Genomic DNA, 18,615 nt, shown 5'->3' with positions numbered 1-18,615 from the left:
TTTAAAAGCTACATTAGTTTTATAAGAATTTTAAATAGGATAAAAGAATGGTACCTAGTTTTAATTATATATATATGGCAAAGTGTATATGGTAAAGAGAAATGATAGAATTTAATAAAAAATTTATATTTTGTCCATAAAAATTCATATGGTAAAATGCCACATTATATTTTTTGTGAAGGAAAAAAGATAAAATTAAAAAAAAAAAAAAAAAAAAAAAAGAAGAAGAAGATGTAATATCTTGTCACATAATTTTTTATGGGCAAAATGAAAGATTTTATTAGATTTAGCATATATCTACTGTCAATTCCCAATCCCCACCTCATAACCGTACACTTTCCTGAATGCGTTATATAGACAGATAGACGTACAAAAAAATTATTCCCAATTCTCTGGTCCTTCTCCGATGGCCCGAATCCTGATCCAAAGCCTTCTCCGCCGCTCCCCCCTCTTCCGGCCACGATACCTGACTCACACCCACCGCTCCTTCTCCAGCAGCTCCGGCCGGCTGATGGAGATCGACCTTGATGCCTCCTCCTCATCTTCTTCTTCTTCGTCGTCGTCGTCTTCATCGGGCGAGGGGGACGGGGAATCCGAGTCCTTTTTGCTGAAGAAGCTGGACGACCTGATCCACCGCATCATGGTCCAGAAGTCCACCCCGGACTGGCTGCCCTTCGTGCCGGGTTCGTCCTTCTGGGTGCCGCCGAGGCCCGGAACATCCAAGGTGCTGGACCTGGTGGGCCGGCTGACCGACCCGCTCGGCCACGAGGAGTCCCTCTCGCTTACAACCTCCCGTGGCTGGCCCTGCTCTTCTTTCTTCCTCCACGGTAATTCTGCCCATCTGCTTCTGCGAAATCTGTTTGGCTTCGCAGAAACTTCTGTAAAACAATAGGAAAATCAGGTTTTTCGATGCTTCTATGCTTAGGTTTTATTCATGTCGATAACTAGGTTTGCTTGACTTAGCTGTTAGACTGATTGTAGCATATTAGTATAAAAGGACGTTGAAAATGTCCAGAACATTTAGAATCAATTCACCCTTTTTTCCTAATTCTCATTCCATAATCACTGCAAATTCACCATCCATCGTTACAAATACATAACCATTTTATATATAATTTTTATGAAATTGGATGGATGATGAATTTGCAGTGATTTATTTTTTTTTATAAGTAATAACCAGTCTTATTAAAAGCGTAAGGCGCCCCAAAATGAATTTGCAGTGATTATGGAATGAGAATTAGGATAAAAAAAAAAGGGTGATGGGTTGTTTCGAGGACAGCCTAACTTCCAAGAAAGAGAACCTTTTGACATTTTCTATCATTCTATACGCCCTTTTATACTAATATGCTACAATCTAACAATGGGTCACAAATTTTGGGTGTTTATTATAGTTAGAGAATATTTTTTTAATAGAATATAGCAATTTTTTTTTTTTTTTTTTTTCATGTTGTTTTGGAGTCCTAGGGTTATGCTATTGACGATTAGCCAACTTCCAGATTTTATGGTTTTACACAGAATTTTTTGTTTGTTATTCATATTTTGGAGATTTGATCTGAAACCCTTTAAAGTGTGTGTGTGTGTGTTATTTTTTTTAATTGGAAACAAAGCCCATGTATCTTGGCAAATTTGCTGGTAAGATACACTGTTCTTACGGCTGAAACTAAATTGGTTTTTAGTATGAGAAACTCTGGTAGACCTGATAGGCCCAAGGTAATTCTAAGAACACTAAATTCCTAACAATGAACTCCACTTCGGGTGGGAGTCAAACCACAGTACAATAGAGATAAGGTTGTTCCGCACCCATGCTTCTAATCGCTTCTTAACTAGCAGTTACCAACTCACCTACTAACACCGTTCACAATGATACATAAACTACACCATGACACGTAAACTTGTAACTCCCCACTAACAAGAAGACGTGAATATAAAAGAACTTGCCCCCCGCCCCCTCCCCCCCCACCAAACTGTAGCCATGCACATGTTGCAAGTCCTCCCATGTGACCATTTAAGTTGGCGTGCCATCCATTAGCTGCAAGTTCCTCATCTCCTCTATTTTAGCTTCCACAAACAGGGCATAACAGAGCCCATTCGGTGGTCATCCTCATGTGGCTGCATGCATGTCTCCACTCCCTTCAAGCATCAAATATATGGTATTTTGTTTCCATATTCTCCATGGCCTATCATTCTCATTGCCCCTTCAGCTGGAACCTTGTCCTAAAGGTGTAACATTGGAAATTGTTGGGTAAGCTGATCAGTGTCCTCCCATGTTGCATCCTTTGGTGGAAGAAATTTCCATTGGATGAGTGCCTCTGTCACATATCTGGATCCCTGTTTCACCCATATGTAATCTTTGATGAACTGAGGCTCAATGTTGGGATTCCCATTGTCAGAAATGGGGGAAGCTCATAATTGGTTGCGCGGAATCTCCTAGCGCTGAAGATTTGGAAACATGAAATATGGGATGAACTCTGAAGTATTCAGGTAATGCCAGCTTCCACACATTCAATCACTTGATAAGGCCCGAAATACTTTACTGGCCAACTTTTGGTGAGCCTACTGAAAAACTGAACTCTGGTGGTATGGCTGTAATTTCACATAAACCATAGAACCAATGTTGTACGTCTCTTCCCTTCGATGTGCATCAGCTCATTATTTCATCCGATTCTGGCCTTGCTCCAAGTTATGTTTCAGCTGCTTCAGTATTTTGTCTCGCATTACCAATCCTTGGTCCACCTTTTCCATTGGCGATATGCCCACTAGATAATCAGTAATGATTGGAGGAATTTGATCATACAAAGCTTGGAATTGCGTCATCCCAACCGACTGATGAAAGATGGTATTGTACCAAAACTTTGTCCAAGCCAAAAAGTGACTTCATATTCTAGGTGGTTGGTTGGTGAAGCATCGCAAGTATTGTTCAGGGCACCAGTTGACAACTTCCGTTTGCCCCCGTTTGTGGGTGATATGTGGTGCTCTTCTTGAGTTGGTTCTCCTGTAGCTTGAAATAATTTTGCCAAAACTGGCTAATAAAGATACAGTTATGGGCACTCATGATTGACCGTGGTATTGCATGGAGCAATGATTTCCACACAAAAATTTTCAACCTTTTGTGCAGTGTATGGATGTGATAAGGCGGTAAAGTGGGCTTATTTTGTTAGGCGGTCCACCATCACCATTAAAACATATGTACCTGCAGACATTGGCAAACCCTCTATAAAATCCAATGAAATATCCTTTTTTTTTATAAGTAAAATCCAATGAAATATCTTCCCATTTTCTTTATTCTTCTTATCTTTAATTATCAAAAAAAATATCTTCCCATGCCTGTGTGGGTACTGGCAATGGCTGAAGCAACCCTACAGGTCTCCTGGCTTCATATTTGCTGCACTCGTACATCTCACACACTGCCACATGAGCATGCACATCCTTCTTCACCAACTTTAGTAGAATCCTTGTGCAATTCATTTGTAAGTGTGTGGGACCCCCAAATGGCCGCCAATCTTTGAATTATGGGATTAATTTAAGAGAGAGTCTTTCAGTGATGATTTTGGTGGATTGACAGCTCGCCATTTGAAGAAAATTAATCCATCCCGTAGCTGGTAATCTGTTGTTCGCTCAGGTGCTTCTTTCATTCATTTAGCTGTCTCCAATAAATATGGTTCAGTCTGTTGGCTTGTCTGAGTTCTACCCAAATTGTGCCCAAAGAGTCAAGTCGGAGGAAAAGTTTGCTGATTTTTAGCATTTTAAAGATTATTATCTAGTGATAATTGTAATATAGGTATCTTTATGGTCTAAAAGCTTTGCAGTTCAAGTCTTGGCAGCAGCTCTTTCATGTATAGTGTTGGAATTGACATATACGTTTTGGAGTTTCTGGGATGGACATTTGTAAATCTCAAGTACAATTACAATATGGATGAAAGCACCTACAAGTCAACAGCGAACAAATTCTTACAACTTGCATTTCCAAACGATATTTTGCACAAAAGAATAAGGACTACTTATTAACTATCAAGGCAATAGTAAGTTTGGAATTTTTTACATGTAAAGAAAAACAACAACAACAATGATAAAAAGAACTAGATTCAGAACCAGAAGAGAAGACACAATTTTCTGTTTGATCTTAGTTCCTAGGAAACAAATTAGAGCTATATGTCTTATTTTCATTTAATCTATCCTTGTGTTAAATCCAATATCTTGGTTCATTCCTTTATGAATTAACATTTTGGGGTCTGCATTGGTAACTGTTGAATGTTACAGATTTAAGACTTGAAAGGTGGCCATTTTCTGGGTGGTGGGTGGGAAGTGTGTTTAGGCATTGTTGAGACCCTTTCCAATGTTAATTAGTGAGCTTCTGTGTTACGTTATTTGAACTTGACACTTAATACACTTGTACATCCTTTTCTTTTAATTCAGGCAATGAATCTGATAATCCATCAAAGGCAGATTTGCGGGTGAATGGGTCAGCTGAGGTGGAGGTGGAGGTAGAGGTGAAGGTTCTGAAAATTTCAGAGGACACATCGCAATCTGAGGATGAGGAAGGATGAGGAGCAGATCCCTTGGCGGAATGGTCCGTGTGGTAAGTATGTTCTCTGGCAGACACCAGTAATGTTTTTCATTGTGTATGTGACCTTTATGTATGGTATTTTGGGTCCGTTTGAGAGTGTGTTTTTTAAAAAATAATCTGCATTTTTAAACCAAATCGCTATTTTTGAGTGTTTGGGATTGCAATTTTAAAAACACAAATTTTAAAATCATGGAAAAATTCGCGATTTTTATAAGCTGACTAGGGGGTGCTTATTTGAAAATGTGCGAATTTAAATCAAAATCACGATTTCGCTTAAAATAATATTTGGCGCAATATTTACCTATTTGGCTATGAAACTGCAATTATATGCTAATGTTATCCAAACACTCAATTGATAAAAAAAAGTATTTCTTAACATGTTTTACTAAACGCCTATGCTATTTTAAAAAGTAGCGATTTCAAAAACGCAATTTTTAAAAACGCAATTTTTAAAATTGCACATATTGAAATCGTACTCCCAAATTCTAGAAGAAAATTCAACTTATTTCGTCAAGTCTAAGGCTGTTGATTATGGCAATAGCTCAGTTTCTTGCTACAGTGGATGCATAATAATTATTTTCATTGATAATTTATGTTTTTCTTCTACGGTATGATTCGAAGTAGGTAATATCCCAACCCCAAAAAAGAAACGTTAATCTATTAATGACACTGTTTCACTCATCAGCAAAGCATGATAATTATACACTCATTTAGGGAAAGAAAAGGCTCTTATTTTTCCCTTGCCAATTTAGTCTAGTACCCAAGGCTATGTGGAACCTACCAAAGGCTTTAGTTGTAACTCAACTAGTCCTTTAAGAGTGATAGTCTAGATGTTATTACTTATCAAAAAAAAAAGAGTGATAGTCTAGATGTTGCTAACACTTTTCTTAAATCATTACAAATGCTATCAGATCAACCAAGTAATGCTACGTGATACTGAAACACTGCATGACGATTGGCATTACCTCATCCCAAACTGCCCTTGTGTTTGGGTGGTGGGGGGAGGTGGAAATGCTATTGGGCTAGTTTATTTCATTTGAGCAAAATCTTTGTTTTCAAAAGGGGCATATACACACAGGTGAGTACCTGTGTGCATACATGCCTTTTTGAGGTCAAATTTCTTCCAAGGAGTGAAGTGCTGTTGCTATTTGTCCGCCACGATCTGCAATTGCTTTTGCAAATGCTCTCTTACTAACTAATTTATGGTCGGAACTTGCAGGCTCGCTAACCACTTTAGATTGAGAGGAAGGAGAAGCTGGGCTGGTGGAAGGTTAACGAGTAAATGAAATGCTGTACAGATGTAATTATGGTTGTTTTGGGGGTTAGGGATTTGCTCTTACGCTTCTCTAATTCCCAAACCCATCCCCTGTCTACGTTAAGTCTTGACTTGCTCCTGTTTGCGGTTGGTTGATAAGGAATCAATGTATCTTGAATATGCTTGTTCTCATCACAAGTCTTCTTCACGATTTGTACTTTTAATGGAGACTCTCCTTGCATGTGTAACATTCAGCTGGACCGTCGAAAAAAAACTACAGCACGTGCTGTCGTTTTTTTACGGCACCTAAGTCAAATCCGTTTGTTAACTCTACATTCAATACCAAGTACATGATTTATTTGTTGACCCAAGGGCAAAGGCATTTTATGAAACGTTCTCTTCGTCTTGCTAATTACAAGTTTTGATATAGCATCCAATTTTTTTTAGTAGAAATGTAGAACATTCCATTTCATTGCATTGGAAGATAAGAGAAACTAAAAGGTTAAACTACCTAACTTAAAGAGGAGCATTGGATGTTACTTGTCTTGAACACTACTAAAAATCTGACACTTTGAATGAAGGAGTTGATGAATTGCCACTACCAATACAATCACAACTACAAAGACCATTTGTACCTTAATAGCAAAAGAAATTTATAGATAAGAGAAACTAAAAGGTTAAACTACCTACTTAAAGAGGAGCATTGGATGTTGCTTGTCTTGAACGCTACTAAAAATCTGACACTTTGAATGGAGTTGATGAATTGCTACTACCAATACAATCACAACTACAAAGACCATTTGTACCTTAATAACTAAAGAAATTTATAGTTCAGACCATAATGGCTGGAAAATCTAAAGAATTTGAATGGAATTTCTTTATTTTCTTTTTTATTCGTTGTTATTAAAGTATTAATAGGTTTTTGTTATGATTCTTAGAGCATCTTTTCTTTTTCTCACTTTCTTTTAACGAGGGCCACCAACTGAGAAGAAATGGCAGAGAGAGAGAGAGAGAGAGAGAGAGGGAGGTGCAATTGGCAATTATTATTTTATATATTTACTGCGTTACAGTAAATACCAAGAAGTTTCTATTTACTGCAGCACAAATTGCATTTGACCAAATCTCTACCTCATCCGTTGGAGAAGAAAAACTCCCCATATTAGCTAAATATAGATAATGTGAGGAGTTAACCTAATCTATTGGAGATGCTCTTATTAGGGGTGCAAAGGAGTTAACCTAACCGTTAACCGCTCTAACCGCTTAACCGTATTAACCGCTAACCGCCTAACCGCTATAACCACCTAGCGGTTAGCGGTTATTGGGTTTACTAACCGTAACCGCTAACCGCTAACCACCTTTTTATATAATATATTTTTATAATTATAATTATAAAAATATTTATACATATAACATAATCACTTGATCATTAAATCACAATTTTTAAAAAAAAAAATAATTAAATCACAATTTGAGTATTAATATATTATATTATCATTTATATGATTATATCACATGAGATTGATCATTAAATCATTTGATTATATAATAACAAATTGTACATATATAATATGACATAACTCATAAGTATACCAATTCATACTAATACAACAATTAAATATCTAGAGACTTATTTTCAATGTATGTTATAAACTTATAAGTCTATATATGTTATAAGTCTATATAAGTCTACATATGCATATGAATAATATAAATGTATAATATCAATACTTAATCATATGATTCGATGACAATTCAAATACTTTATTCAAGACTTCAAGTGAATCATATTATTAATGTACAATGATGATATGATTCGTATAATATCAAATTAAGTAATTGACATTGGATTAAACAATGACCAAGGTGTTACTTATAAACACAATTTAAGTATTAATGTATTATCATTACAATTTTAGTAATTTATATATTATCACTGTAATTGATATGATTATATCACATGATGACTTGATCATTAAATCATATGATTATATAATAATAAATAATACATATATAATATGACATAACTCATAAGTCATAAGTTTACAAGTTAATCATATGATTCATGTACAATGATAATCACAATTGATTCAATTGAATTAAACAATATATTATTTATAACTACAAGTCTACAATTTAATTAAAGCATTATTAGATACTTTAGAAATTTAGAATTTAGGAGTTTGAACATTACCATTTACCATTAGATATTAAGTTCAATTCAAAGAAAAAAGATTATAAGTAAATATGATAAGAATTTAAATAATTAATCATGTGAATCATATGATATAATTTAATGAGACTATATGATTATATAATATCAAATTAAGTAATTGACATTAGATTCAACAATGTGTCACTTATAATTACAATTGAAGTATTAATGTATTTTTTGAACATTTTTTAGAAAAAGAAATTTAACCATTTTTTGAACAATTTTGAATTTTTTGAACCATTAGTAACAATTTTTTTAAAATTGAATCATTGATAGTTAATAGTTTTATCCTTCAACCCTTTTTTTTTAAAAAAAAAAAATTATATAGAAGGCAAAACTACATCGTTTTGCACCTGTATATATTCATCTCTTTCTTCCAACCCTAAATCTCACGAAATCTCAAAATCACTCAAAGTTGCTGAGCAGCCTCTCTCAAGTCTCAACTCTCTCAAACTCACCCGCTGCTCATGATCGGCTCAATGAAAATACTGGGTAGTTTTTTTCTCAAATTAGACAACCAAGGTCAGTGATTTGGGGTTCATTTTCTTGGAGTTTTTCCCGAGCTACTTTGATTTTTGATTTCCTACTATTTTACAATTATTTCCAATGATTTTGGGTCATTTATTGTGTATTTGTTGATTATTGGGGTATGATCGGAATGGGTTTTGGATTATATTGGGCCCAATAAGATATTAAAAATACAAGAAAAAAAAAATGAGGGTAAAAAAAAGCTCAAAAAGCCAAGAAGCCCAATTTTAAAAAAGCGGTTAGCGGGCGGTTATCTATTTCACTAACCGCTAACCGGCGGTTAACCGCTAACCGCTAACCGTTAGGCGGTTAGCGGTTGCGGTTAGTGAAATTTACTAACCGCCTTTGCACCCCTAGCTCTTATAATAACAAAACTATTCATCAATGATAAGGCTTATTAGAACTTATACCTAAGCAAAATCTGGATGTGAATTGGGAGAAACTGAAAAGACAAAAATCTATTCCTTGGGCACCAACACTGTTCTGTGCAGTTTCTTGCACTAATTTTGCAAGATTTTATTCATAGGGATTAAGAAAAACACAGAAGGACAATTTTTTCTAATGTTTGACTTAAAGAAACTCTAAAAATACTTGAAAGGATCATTAGAAATACTTATAAAATCTTGATTAGAAGTTGAACAACAGGTGATAGCTTCTAGGAGATAGTTTGGGGCTTAACTTACCACTGTTTTGCTAGCCTCGAATGATTTTGTTTGTAGGCTTTTAGGTTTTCGCTTGGAGAGAGACACAGAGAGATGTGTATTTTCTTGTTTCTAAATTGACGTGAGAGTTTGGAGGCTAAAATTATAAGTGAAAAGACACATCATATTTAGAAGAACTATAGTCCTCCTTATATCATTATTCTATTTTAACAAATAATACTTTCATTTTTAGGGAAAAAGACAGTTTGCTAGATTTTGTTAGGATTCAGACTTGAAAATTATGACTTTCTTTGTCCCTTTTACGTATTTTTTTTGTCGTCTTACATACCCCTGTTAAACCCACAAATTTATAAGGGATTAATTAAACAAATTACTACCACACAATATTTAAAGAAAACTAAAATAATGAAGAACTTACTAAAATTACCATAGGGGGTCTAGGGTGTTACACTTCGTTCTTCTCATTCTAATTCATCAACTTTCATCCTAGGACCATTCTTAACCCAACATGTAGCTAAAAATCCAATCGGTTACATAATACATTTGAAAGCTTCAAACTACAAACTTATGAACAAAAGCTTAGTTTTGTAAAAGTTTCATTTTATACGTTATTTTTAGGGTTAAATACTCCATACCCCTCTAGGGTTTCCCAACTTTATTTTTTCCCCCCTGTAGTTTCATTTTTATCACAGGAGGTCCCTGTGGTTTTGATAAGTGACCAAATTAGTCTATCTGTTAGTTGACCGTTAGGACTGACACATGGATCAATCAGACGTCGACACGTGGCACATATTTAATTTTTAAAAAAAAAATTAAAAAAAAAAAAAAAACATTGGGGGTGGATCCCCCCCATTTGGCCGGATGGGGGTGGCCGAGCCACCCCCTGGGCACCAGGGGGTGGCTCGGCCACCCCCTTGGGCTCCAAGGGGGTGGCCGAAACCACCCCCAGTACCCACTGGGGGTGGCTCGGCCACCCCCAATGGTGGTTGGGGGTGGTTTCGGCCACACCCTTGGGCTCCAAGGGGGTGGCCGAGCCACCCCCATCCGGCCAGATGGGGGTGGCATGGCCGAGCCACCCCCAAATGGCCAAGAGCCACCCCCAATTTTTTCTGTTTCTTTTTTTTTTAAATACATTTTTTTAAAAAAAAAAAATTTAAATTAAATATGTGCCACGTGTCGACGTCTGATTGGTCCACGTGTCAGTCCTAACGGTCAACTAACGGATGAACTAATTTGGTCACTTATCAAAACCACAAGGACCTCCTGTGATAAAAATGAAACCACAGGGGGGGAAAAATAAAGTTGGAAAACCCTAGGGGGGATGAAGTATTTAACCCTTATTTTTATCCATAAAATTTGTGCAGCACAATTGTAACACCTCCAAATTTGGTGTTGACCAATCTGGTAGGGTTACCGGCAATTACCCTAATATAACTAATAGGTAGCTAAGTGGAAAACCGCCCCTCTAAGCATTATCAGAGTTAGTGCATAGGAAGGTGAGATAAATCTGAGAAATCTAATAACCATAAAAGAAGCATATATTATCCTCGAAACATAGACACGAAGCAACTAATAATAACCTGATCAAACCTGGTAACAATATAAAGATCTCTATCTTAAACAATTGCGTAGTGGCAACCTTGTTACTCCCCTCTTCCCAGAAAGAGGCATCCTACAATATGTAATAACCGCATAAGTTTAACGACTTAGTAAGTACCTCATAGTTAGGTACGACATGAGCCAGTTATTATTGAGCAGAAATAAACGTGCAATTTGACAGAGATTTGAAAGAGGTGCTGTCTCTGTTAATACACCATAAAAATATCGTTTGGTAGAAAAAGGGATGTACTTCCAACGGCAATCGCCTAAGTGTTTTAATGTAGAAAAATAATGCTTTAACATATTATAACTATCATATATGGTCTACCCGAGATATTACCCATTCTCAGTAGAGTTGGCGCTGCCCGAGGGACTTTTAATACAATGTTGGTGCCCCGTCCATTGTACACTACCGTCCATAACACCAGTAGCCTGACCAAGTCTGACCCTGGGTGGCCCACGCTATTAATTATGTAAGTCCTGTAGTGACCCGCCAATTAAAGCTGCGACAATCACAAATTAACCATTGGATCCAAGGCCCTTATATCACATCCATACACACGTTTGTCCATATAATCAATTTTATAAAGTAAGCACATGGCCATCATACCGCACATACAGGTGTACCATGTCATGCGATGCATCTTATCAAGCAGTTATTAACAAGTTATAAAAAAATATAGGCATGATTATATTAGACGCGTGCTTAGTCAGCTGACATATCACACGTTTTTAAGAAAAATAGTCGTAAGTGTTTACTTACCTCGTGCACTCGTTTGAGTCTTCCAACATCATAAATCCCTATTATAACAAAATACAACACATCGTTATATGCATCACTAGAGAATTCCTCGAGAGACACAATAAGTCCTATCTAATGAAAGGGGTCATCGAAACCCTAAGCTCACACATATGGGTTGCTAGGCGTGTGTCATGCTCTTTGGGCGAACGTTTGGCCAAAGAGTAAAAACTCTCAGCCAGAAACCCAAATATAGCTCTATGCTTTTAGGGTGTGGTACATCTCTTTCTAGGCTCTTAATGGACACATGCAAACTTAAGACAATAAAAGGCGAGTTTAAAGCTCTTCAAAATCATTCTCGGTTTTGTAAGAAAATAGATACAAGAACTTGTCAATGCATCTTTAAAACTTGTAATACTTTAAGAAAATACAATAAGAAGAACATGAAGGTTATGCGAATGGGCAAGAAAATACCTTAGAAGATAGCAAGACCACCAAGGCTTCCTCCTCCTTCAAAATCACTCATCACTCTATGGTTAGGGTTTTCTGGTGTGAGGAGGGACTGAGAGTCAAAGGGAGGGGTTTATATAGAGGCTTGAGGCGTGCTTTCCTCTGAAAAATGTGGAGAATAGGTTAAAATTACTTTCCAGAGTTGTCAAGGAACGTTCGGGTACTATTTACACAATGGGTCAAAGGGTGTCATACGTTTGGGTATTACCCAATGGCTCAAGGACTAGTCAACGAATGCTCGTGGTGGTCCCCCAAGCAAACACTCGCACTTAGGTTAAGGGCAAACGTTCAGGTGGTCCCATAACGAATGTTCGGTGAGAGAGTGAAATTCTTGGCTTTTGTTTGGAAAAACTCAAGGGGTTGGGGCTGCTCATAAGGGGTTTAGGTTTTTGGTTTATAAAATGTTGTTTTATGAAAAATGTTTTGTCTCTTTGTAGCAAATTATTAGTCTTTTTTTAAAAAAAAAAAAAAAAAAAAATCAGCCATTTGTCGGGTATTACAACAACAACACATTAATGTGCATTCTCAAGTGCCATGCAAGCCCTTTGCATAGTTTTATTAAAATAACTACCAAATTATATTCTATCACTATTTCAACACAATAGTACAACCACTCACATGGTTTTCACAATCTATCCTATCGTCTGGACACGTTATTGGATCCGAATCCCCTCCAATTGAAAGTAATTGGAGAATCTCATGTTGAGGGATCTTGGCCGTTGATGAAATCCAATGGTGTAAGAGCTTTTGTGTAATCTAGGCGCAGTGAATTTTGATTTTAAACTTTTTGTTTTACCAATGTGCTGTCTTAATTACTCTTCCTCAAACTTCTTCTACACGCTTCTTCCTCATTTGAAAATAATAATAATAATAATAATAAATAAAAAACTTCTTCTTCCTCACCTCACCACACCACACCACACCGTGAAAGCTTCTTCTTTGTTCACACAGGATTTTTATGCAACAGTCAAAGGTAGAAAAAAAAAAAAAATCCTATCTTTTTAGTCTTCACCAACCCAGACCAAGAAAGCTTCTTCTTTCTTCACACAGGATTTTTTTGCAACAATCAAAGGTAGAAAAAAAAAATCGTATCTTTTGCAACAATCTTCACCTATCCAAACCTAGTTGGTTGTTCATACGTGGTTTTTCTTGGTTTCTTCTTCCGTACCTGGTTGTTCTTGATGACTTGTTGGGTGAGCTTATCTTCTCTTTCAATTGTTAAAGTTTTCATATTCTTATGCTTTGTTTAAATGGACGAAAAATTGGTGGTTGAAGTGAGTTGGGTTGATTTTTTATGGGGTTTTGTTTTGATCTTTCCTTTGATTTTTTTCTAAGAACTGAATGGGTTTTCTTTGGGTTGTTTGCTAAATCAAAAATGGGTATGAAATTTTAGTTAGTTATAGTTTTATTTTTCTTTTGTATTTCAGTTGAGCACCGATTGGGCATGTGGAGAAAATGTTCAGTTCATTTTAGTTTTTGCCATGGCTAAATGGGCAAGTTTGGGGGTTAGGTTTCTTTTGCTCCTTGCTTTGATTTTGCTTCATTGAATAGTAAATGGTCAACTTTCGTAATTTAAAAATTTGCATGTACAATCATGAATCTCTCTATACTAATTAATTACATTGGGTTTTAATCAAGATAACAAACAAAAGAAAGAAAAAAAACATGACTTTATGTTTCCTATGGCTAGCTGCATCATTTTCTTTATATCATGTTTCAATATGAAGATACACAACTGTTGGGAGAGATACTCTTTCCCAGAAAAAAACTAGAGATGTGATTCTATCTGCAATGCTAGTGGAAGCTGAATTAGAGATAGGGGAGCAAGGTGTTGTATGTGGATGGACAGCTAGAAGCAAAGCAGCACCGATCCTCAATTAATATTTTCAATGATCCAACTAGGGTTGTTTTGTTAGATGTGGTATGGACTCCATAAGTGGAAAGGCAAGCTATATCCCGTGCACATAGGCTTGGGCATGAAAAAAGTTGTGTACATCCATCATTTTATAATTGGTTCAAAAAGTTTTGTGGCCTCATAAAGTCTTTATAGAAAAGTGCCAGTAGATTTTAGAAAAATGTAAATAGTTTGCTTCCTCTGTAGTCTATATATCTATAATTAATGATTCTTAGTTATGTTTCTTGAATTTTGTAGTATGATTTTCCTAGAATTGATGTATTTGCTAATACTCCAATTCAAGCTAACAACATCATAAAGAAGATTTTATTTGTTGTGATTGTCGGGATAATACTTTTCAAAATTATATCAATAGCAATGCCATTCAAATTTGGATATAAATGCACACAAATTGATAACCATCCATCTGAATAAACAACACTGATTTTCCTATCAATTCCTTACAATGTTCTTTTGCATCAACTTCAGCACAAATAAGTACAAAAATAATATAATTCCCAACACAAAAAATGTTCTAATCACAACACCAACCCACCAAAACAACAAAAAATCACAATCAACACCCCCTTTCAATCTCGCACCACCCTTCAATGTCCTGAACATGTTTCAAAATCAAAGTTAATTTTTCAAATGAATAAGAAAATACTAAAAGATTTCTCTATAGTAAGTTTGCAACTTACCAAGAAAATTAATGAGATCCATATTTGCATTTGTGCTATAAGCAATAGATGTTGGTGTAAGATTGAACCCATTGGTTTCCTAAAAATTAAGAATATCATTTAACTTGTCAACCTAATATGAGATCCATTAATGTTTTCAAATATGAATAAAATGTATATTTTTACCTGAGTAATGTACGCATGATTTGATACTTGAAAAGATAAGGGCAATAAACTTTTATCAAATGGTTCCTACATAACCACATTAATCATATAAAAAAAGTAAAATAGTGTTAGGGCACCGGTAAAATGGTCACTATACAATCATAAGAGTAGAAAGTGTAAACGTACCGATAGAAACTTAATGAAACTGGTTTCACATCTATGTTGAAACGATTCTTCAAATATTATTATTGGTACTGAATAAGACACTTGATCTTTTGCTATGTAACAAAAAATAAAATAAAATAAAATAAAAATCCCATCAACACAAGCTACAAATGGATAATGCATTTAGACATCATACGATTCAAGTTATTTTAAGCTATTCCTTTTTCCTTTTTCTTTTTTTCTAAGTGCATTTAGACATATCATGAAATATAGATAAACATTATAAACTTAAATAATACTCACCTGATGCAAGTAACATTCTAAATGCAAGTTAGAGTCATCATCCCAAAGATTGAGAGAACAATTAATTTCCTGTAAGTAATAATAAAATTCAATTAGTCAAATGGTATTAAATCTAATAAATTATATGTGATTAATGTGAATTTATAGAGCTAGAATATTACCCGAGAAGACTTTTTTTCAATATTCTTTTTTGCTATAATTTTTTTTGTCTTCTTTGGTTGCGTCTCAACCCAACCTTTTAATCGTTTTCCACCCTTCCAACCATACTTCTTCTTTATCCCTTTTACCGTTTCAAATAATGTCTCAACAGATTGGGTATGATTTGCAATTTTATTGCTGTCTAACATTGACGGTTGAGCTTCATTATCAAGAGTAGTACTCGAACCTTTTTTAATATTTCGAACTCCATTTTTCATTTCTTTTACCATCTTCTTTACAAAAGCAAATGCCTCTTCATTGTTAGTTGTTTCAGTGGCTACTCCCACTAGCATTGGACACATTATTCTATATCGTTGTGTAGCATTTAAATTCACATCCTCTTGCACATTCATTATCGTATTGTTTAAGATGTCTTCACTCTTTGCTTCTCTTGTCCACCTCTTCAAAATGTACGTGTCGGGAATTGTTTTTATATCAAGTACATCAAAAATTTTCAAAGCATGAAAACACAAAATCCCAAATGTTTTGAATTTCCTGCAACTACATGAAATTATAGACACTAAAACAACAATCACCCTACTAAAACCCACTCCCCCAAATTCACTATTTTTCCTAAAGCTACATTCAGTTTCCAAATATAAAGAAACAAATCCTCAAAGAACCATACATCACAGACATATAGTGACAAAAGATCAATCGGACCAAAAACCAATACTTGAATAACTAAATCTAGCTTCGATTATAACATTGACACCATCATTTGCATGATATAACTACAAATTAACAGACACTTTCACTATCTAAAACAACCAGCAACCCATAAATCCAACTTCCCCCAAAAATAAATGAACAAAAAATAAAAGAACCCAGTAAAAAATTTTCGTAAACAATAAGAAATATGCAATAAACATAAATGACAAAAAAAAAAAAAAAAAAGGAATTCGAAGCCGCTAGCTCACCTCGAACCGAATGTTCTTATAAACAAGCTCTTCCACGTTGCTCCCAACACAATCCTTTTAAAAGTTACATGACAATTTCTAAAAAAAAAAAAAGTCACATGGCAACTTCCCAAAAAGACAGTTACATGACAATTCCCTAAAAAATATGCCAACATCAAAGACATAAACTATATTAAATTTTACATGCTCTTTGACATAATAACATGTATCAGAGAGCGGATACTTGAAAGCTCATCACCAGTAATCGTAGGCAAGTATTGTCGATGATTGAGAACGGCATAAACTTAATTGAAGATGGGCTGCACATGCATTGCAATCATTGGGTCTGTTGGGATTATAGCATTGGCGACGCTTATCATCCAACCAAATGTGTAAGGCATATTGATATTGATACCGTAGGTTAGATGCCGCAAAAGGTGAAGCAAAACTACTTGGCTCAAAGGAAGAGGATATATAGACAATATATGCTATAGATCAACCTAAATAAGGGAGGAAAAAAAAAAAAAAAAAGACCACCTTTAAGGCAACTTCTTTTAAATATATAACATTAATAACTAAGATAACATGATGAATTTATAAACCTGAGAGCATAGCCAGTATACAATAGACACATCTCATCTTTGAAAGGCTGCGACAAAGGCTTCTTCATATTTGTGTTGGCTGATCAATTTTGACAACTCAGACATTGGATCAACCATTGTTGCTGCCACATTGATGGAACCCTACGTAATAAATTAAACAAATGAAAAATTATATTTGAGCAAATGATATGTGCACCCAAAATCAGGTAAATCGTCATATTAATCACCTATGTTGTATGAGGCAATGAAGTTTGAGAAGTGTTGAGGTCATCTTGAGATAGGTTATGGACCTTCTTCTTTTTCCCCTTCTTGTTGACAGTGTTCTCATCCTGTTGCTTATTTCGTCTTTGGGATTTCTTACCTTGTGACTTTTTGGTCACTTTTTCTATAACTAGGACCATTCGTAGGAAGCGTAGTCTCCCTTTCTTTATAGCCTTAACAAGAGTAAGCACCTTCTCACCTTGCACCGTGGTGCCCTCATTACTTAAAATTACCTCATCACAAGTTGGAATGACTTCATCACATTGATTGGGCTCAGCCAACGTTAAGGCACGGTATTTCTCCATTATCATCAACACTTTTCATCGCTTTCATGAAATATTTCACGTTCTTAGATGTGAGCGGTGCTAATTCTTCACAATGCTTGCAAAATTCATCATACCTTTGGGCAGTAGAGTTATTAACCAACATGTCACCACTACTCTTAATCAAAACATGTTTTCGATCTATATCCTTCCTCCATCTATCAAAAATATATCTTGGTGGCAACGTTATAACCCCACTCGTAAGGCCAACTGAGGAGCAAGTTTCAAGGCAACTAGAATATACACAAATTCTAGTTGAGGGGGACCATGGCCTACCCGGTCCCCCCTCCCTCAGTTTCTGAATGTGGGTATATTGCATTCTGCACTGTAACGTGAGTTTTGCAGCTGCGTCACATGCTTGTTCGCACGGTTTTCAGTTTACTACAAGACAAAATTCCCAACCCCTGGATATGAAACTGGACATATGAGGCAGCATGGTTGAGTTAACTTTCTGTTTTTGTCTTCAAACTGAAACAAAACTTCCACTTGATTTCATTTTCCAATATTGAAATGAGTATTAAACAAAATATAATTAATAAATGGATATGCAAACAATAACAGCGATATAAAATTAAACCGATGAAAAAATAAAGACATGCATTTTAGGGAATATATATATATATATATCCCTTTGAATGTTTTTCTTTGCGAGTCTTCCCATTCCAAAAATGGAAACTATAGCATTTTTTTTCTGATTTCATGTTCCAGTGAGAAAGAGAGAAGGGTTTCAGCGGTGGATAACCTCGCAAATTTGACATGAGAGATTACATGTCTTTTTACTTTTCTGACTTGAGGGCTTACATGTCTTGTTACATTTTTTTTGTTAGTCGAGGCATGGTCCTTTCCTAATCAAATGCTGGGTCACATAACTCACCTTGCAGGAAAGGCGTTGCTCGAGGTGAAGGGGCACAAGTGAGTGACTTGGAAGAGAGAGTTCAGAAAAAGTTTTGAAGTTGAGTTGCAGAACAAAATCTCCTTCGGCTGACGTCCTAGACTCGTGCGTATGTGGGAAGTATGCATCCAAAAAGAGACGACTATGGAACATGAGGCAAGAGA

The 18,615-nt window shown here is 35.6% G+C and overlaps 1 protein-coding gene across 1 annotated transcript; it reads left to right on the top strand.

The window, feature by feature from the left end:
• The first annotated feature begins 349 nt into the window (after window positions 1-349).
• LOC132190500 (uncharacterized) lies at window positions 350-6,096 on the top strand. The gene is made up of 3 exons (XM_059605510.2): window positions 350-827; window positions 4,414-4,576; window positions 5,784-6,096. Exons 1-2 carry the CDS (start codon window positions 407-409, stop codon window positions 4,542-4,544), a joined length of 552 nt encoding a protein of 183 aa, XP_059461493.1. The 5' UTR covers window positions 350-406; the 3' UTR covers window positions 4,545-4,576; window positions 5,784-6,096.
• Window positions 6,097-18,615: the final 12,519 nt, after the last annotated feature.

This window comes from Corylus avellana, chromosome 9, assembly GCF_965113065.1.
Source record: "Corylus avellana chromosome 9, dhCorAvel1.hap1.2, whole genome shotgun sequence".
In the NCBI taxonomy this organism is placed as follows: domain Eukaryota; kingdom Viridiplantae; phylum Streptophyta; class Magnoliopsida; order Fagales; family Betulaceae; genus Corylus; species Corylus avellana.
This window is presented reverse-complemented; position numbering and strand designations above follow the sequence as displayed.

What these genes read in the sequence shown, in the direction of transcription:
- LOC132190500 (XM_059605510.2), top strand. Translation starts at nt 407, where the DNA reads ATGGCCCGAATCCTGATCCAAAGCCTTCTCCGCCGCTCCCCCCTCTTC. An exon ending in CTCTTCTTTCTTCCTCCACG is followed by an intron (nt 828 to 4,413) that starts GTAATTCTGCCC and finishes CTTTTAATTCAG; the next exon opens with GCAATGAATCTGATAATCCA.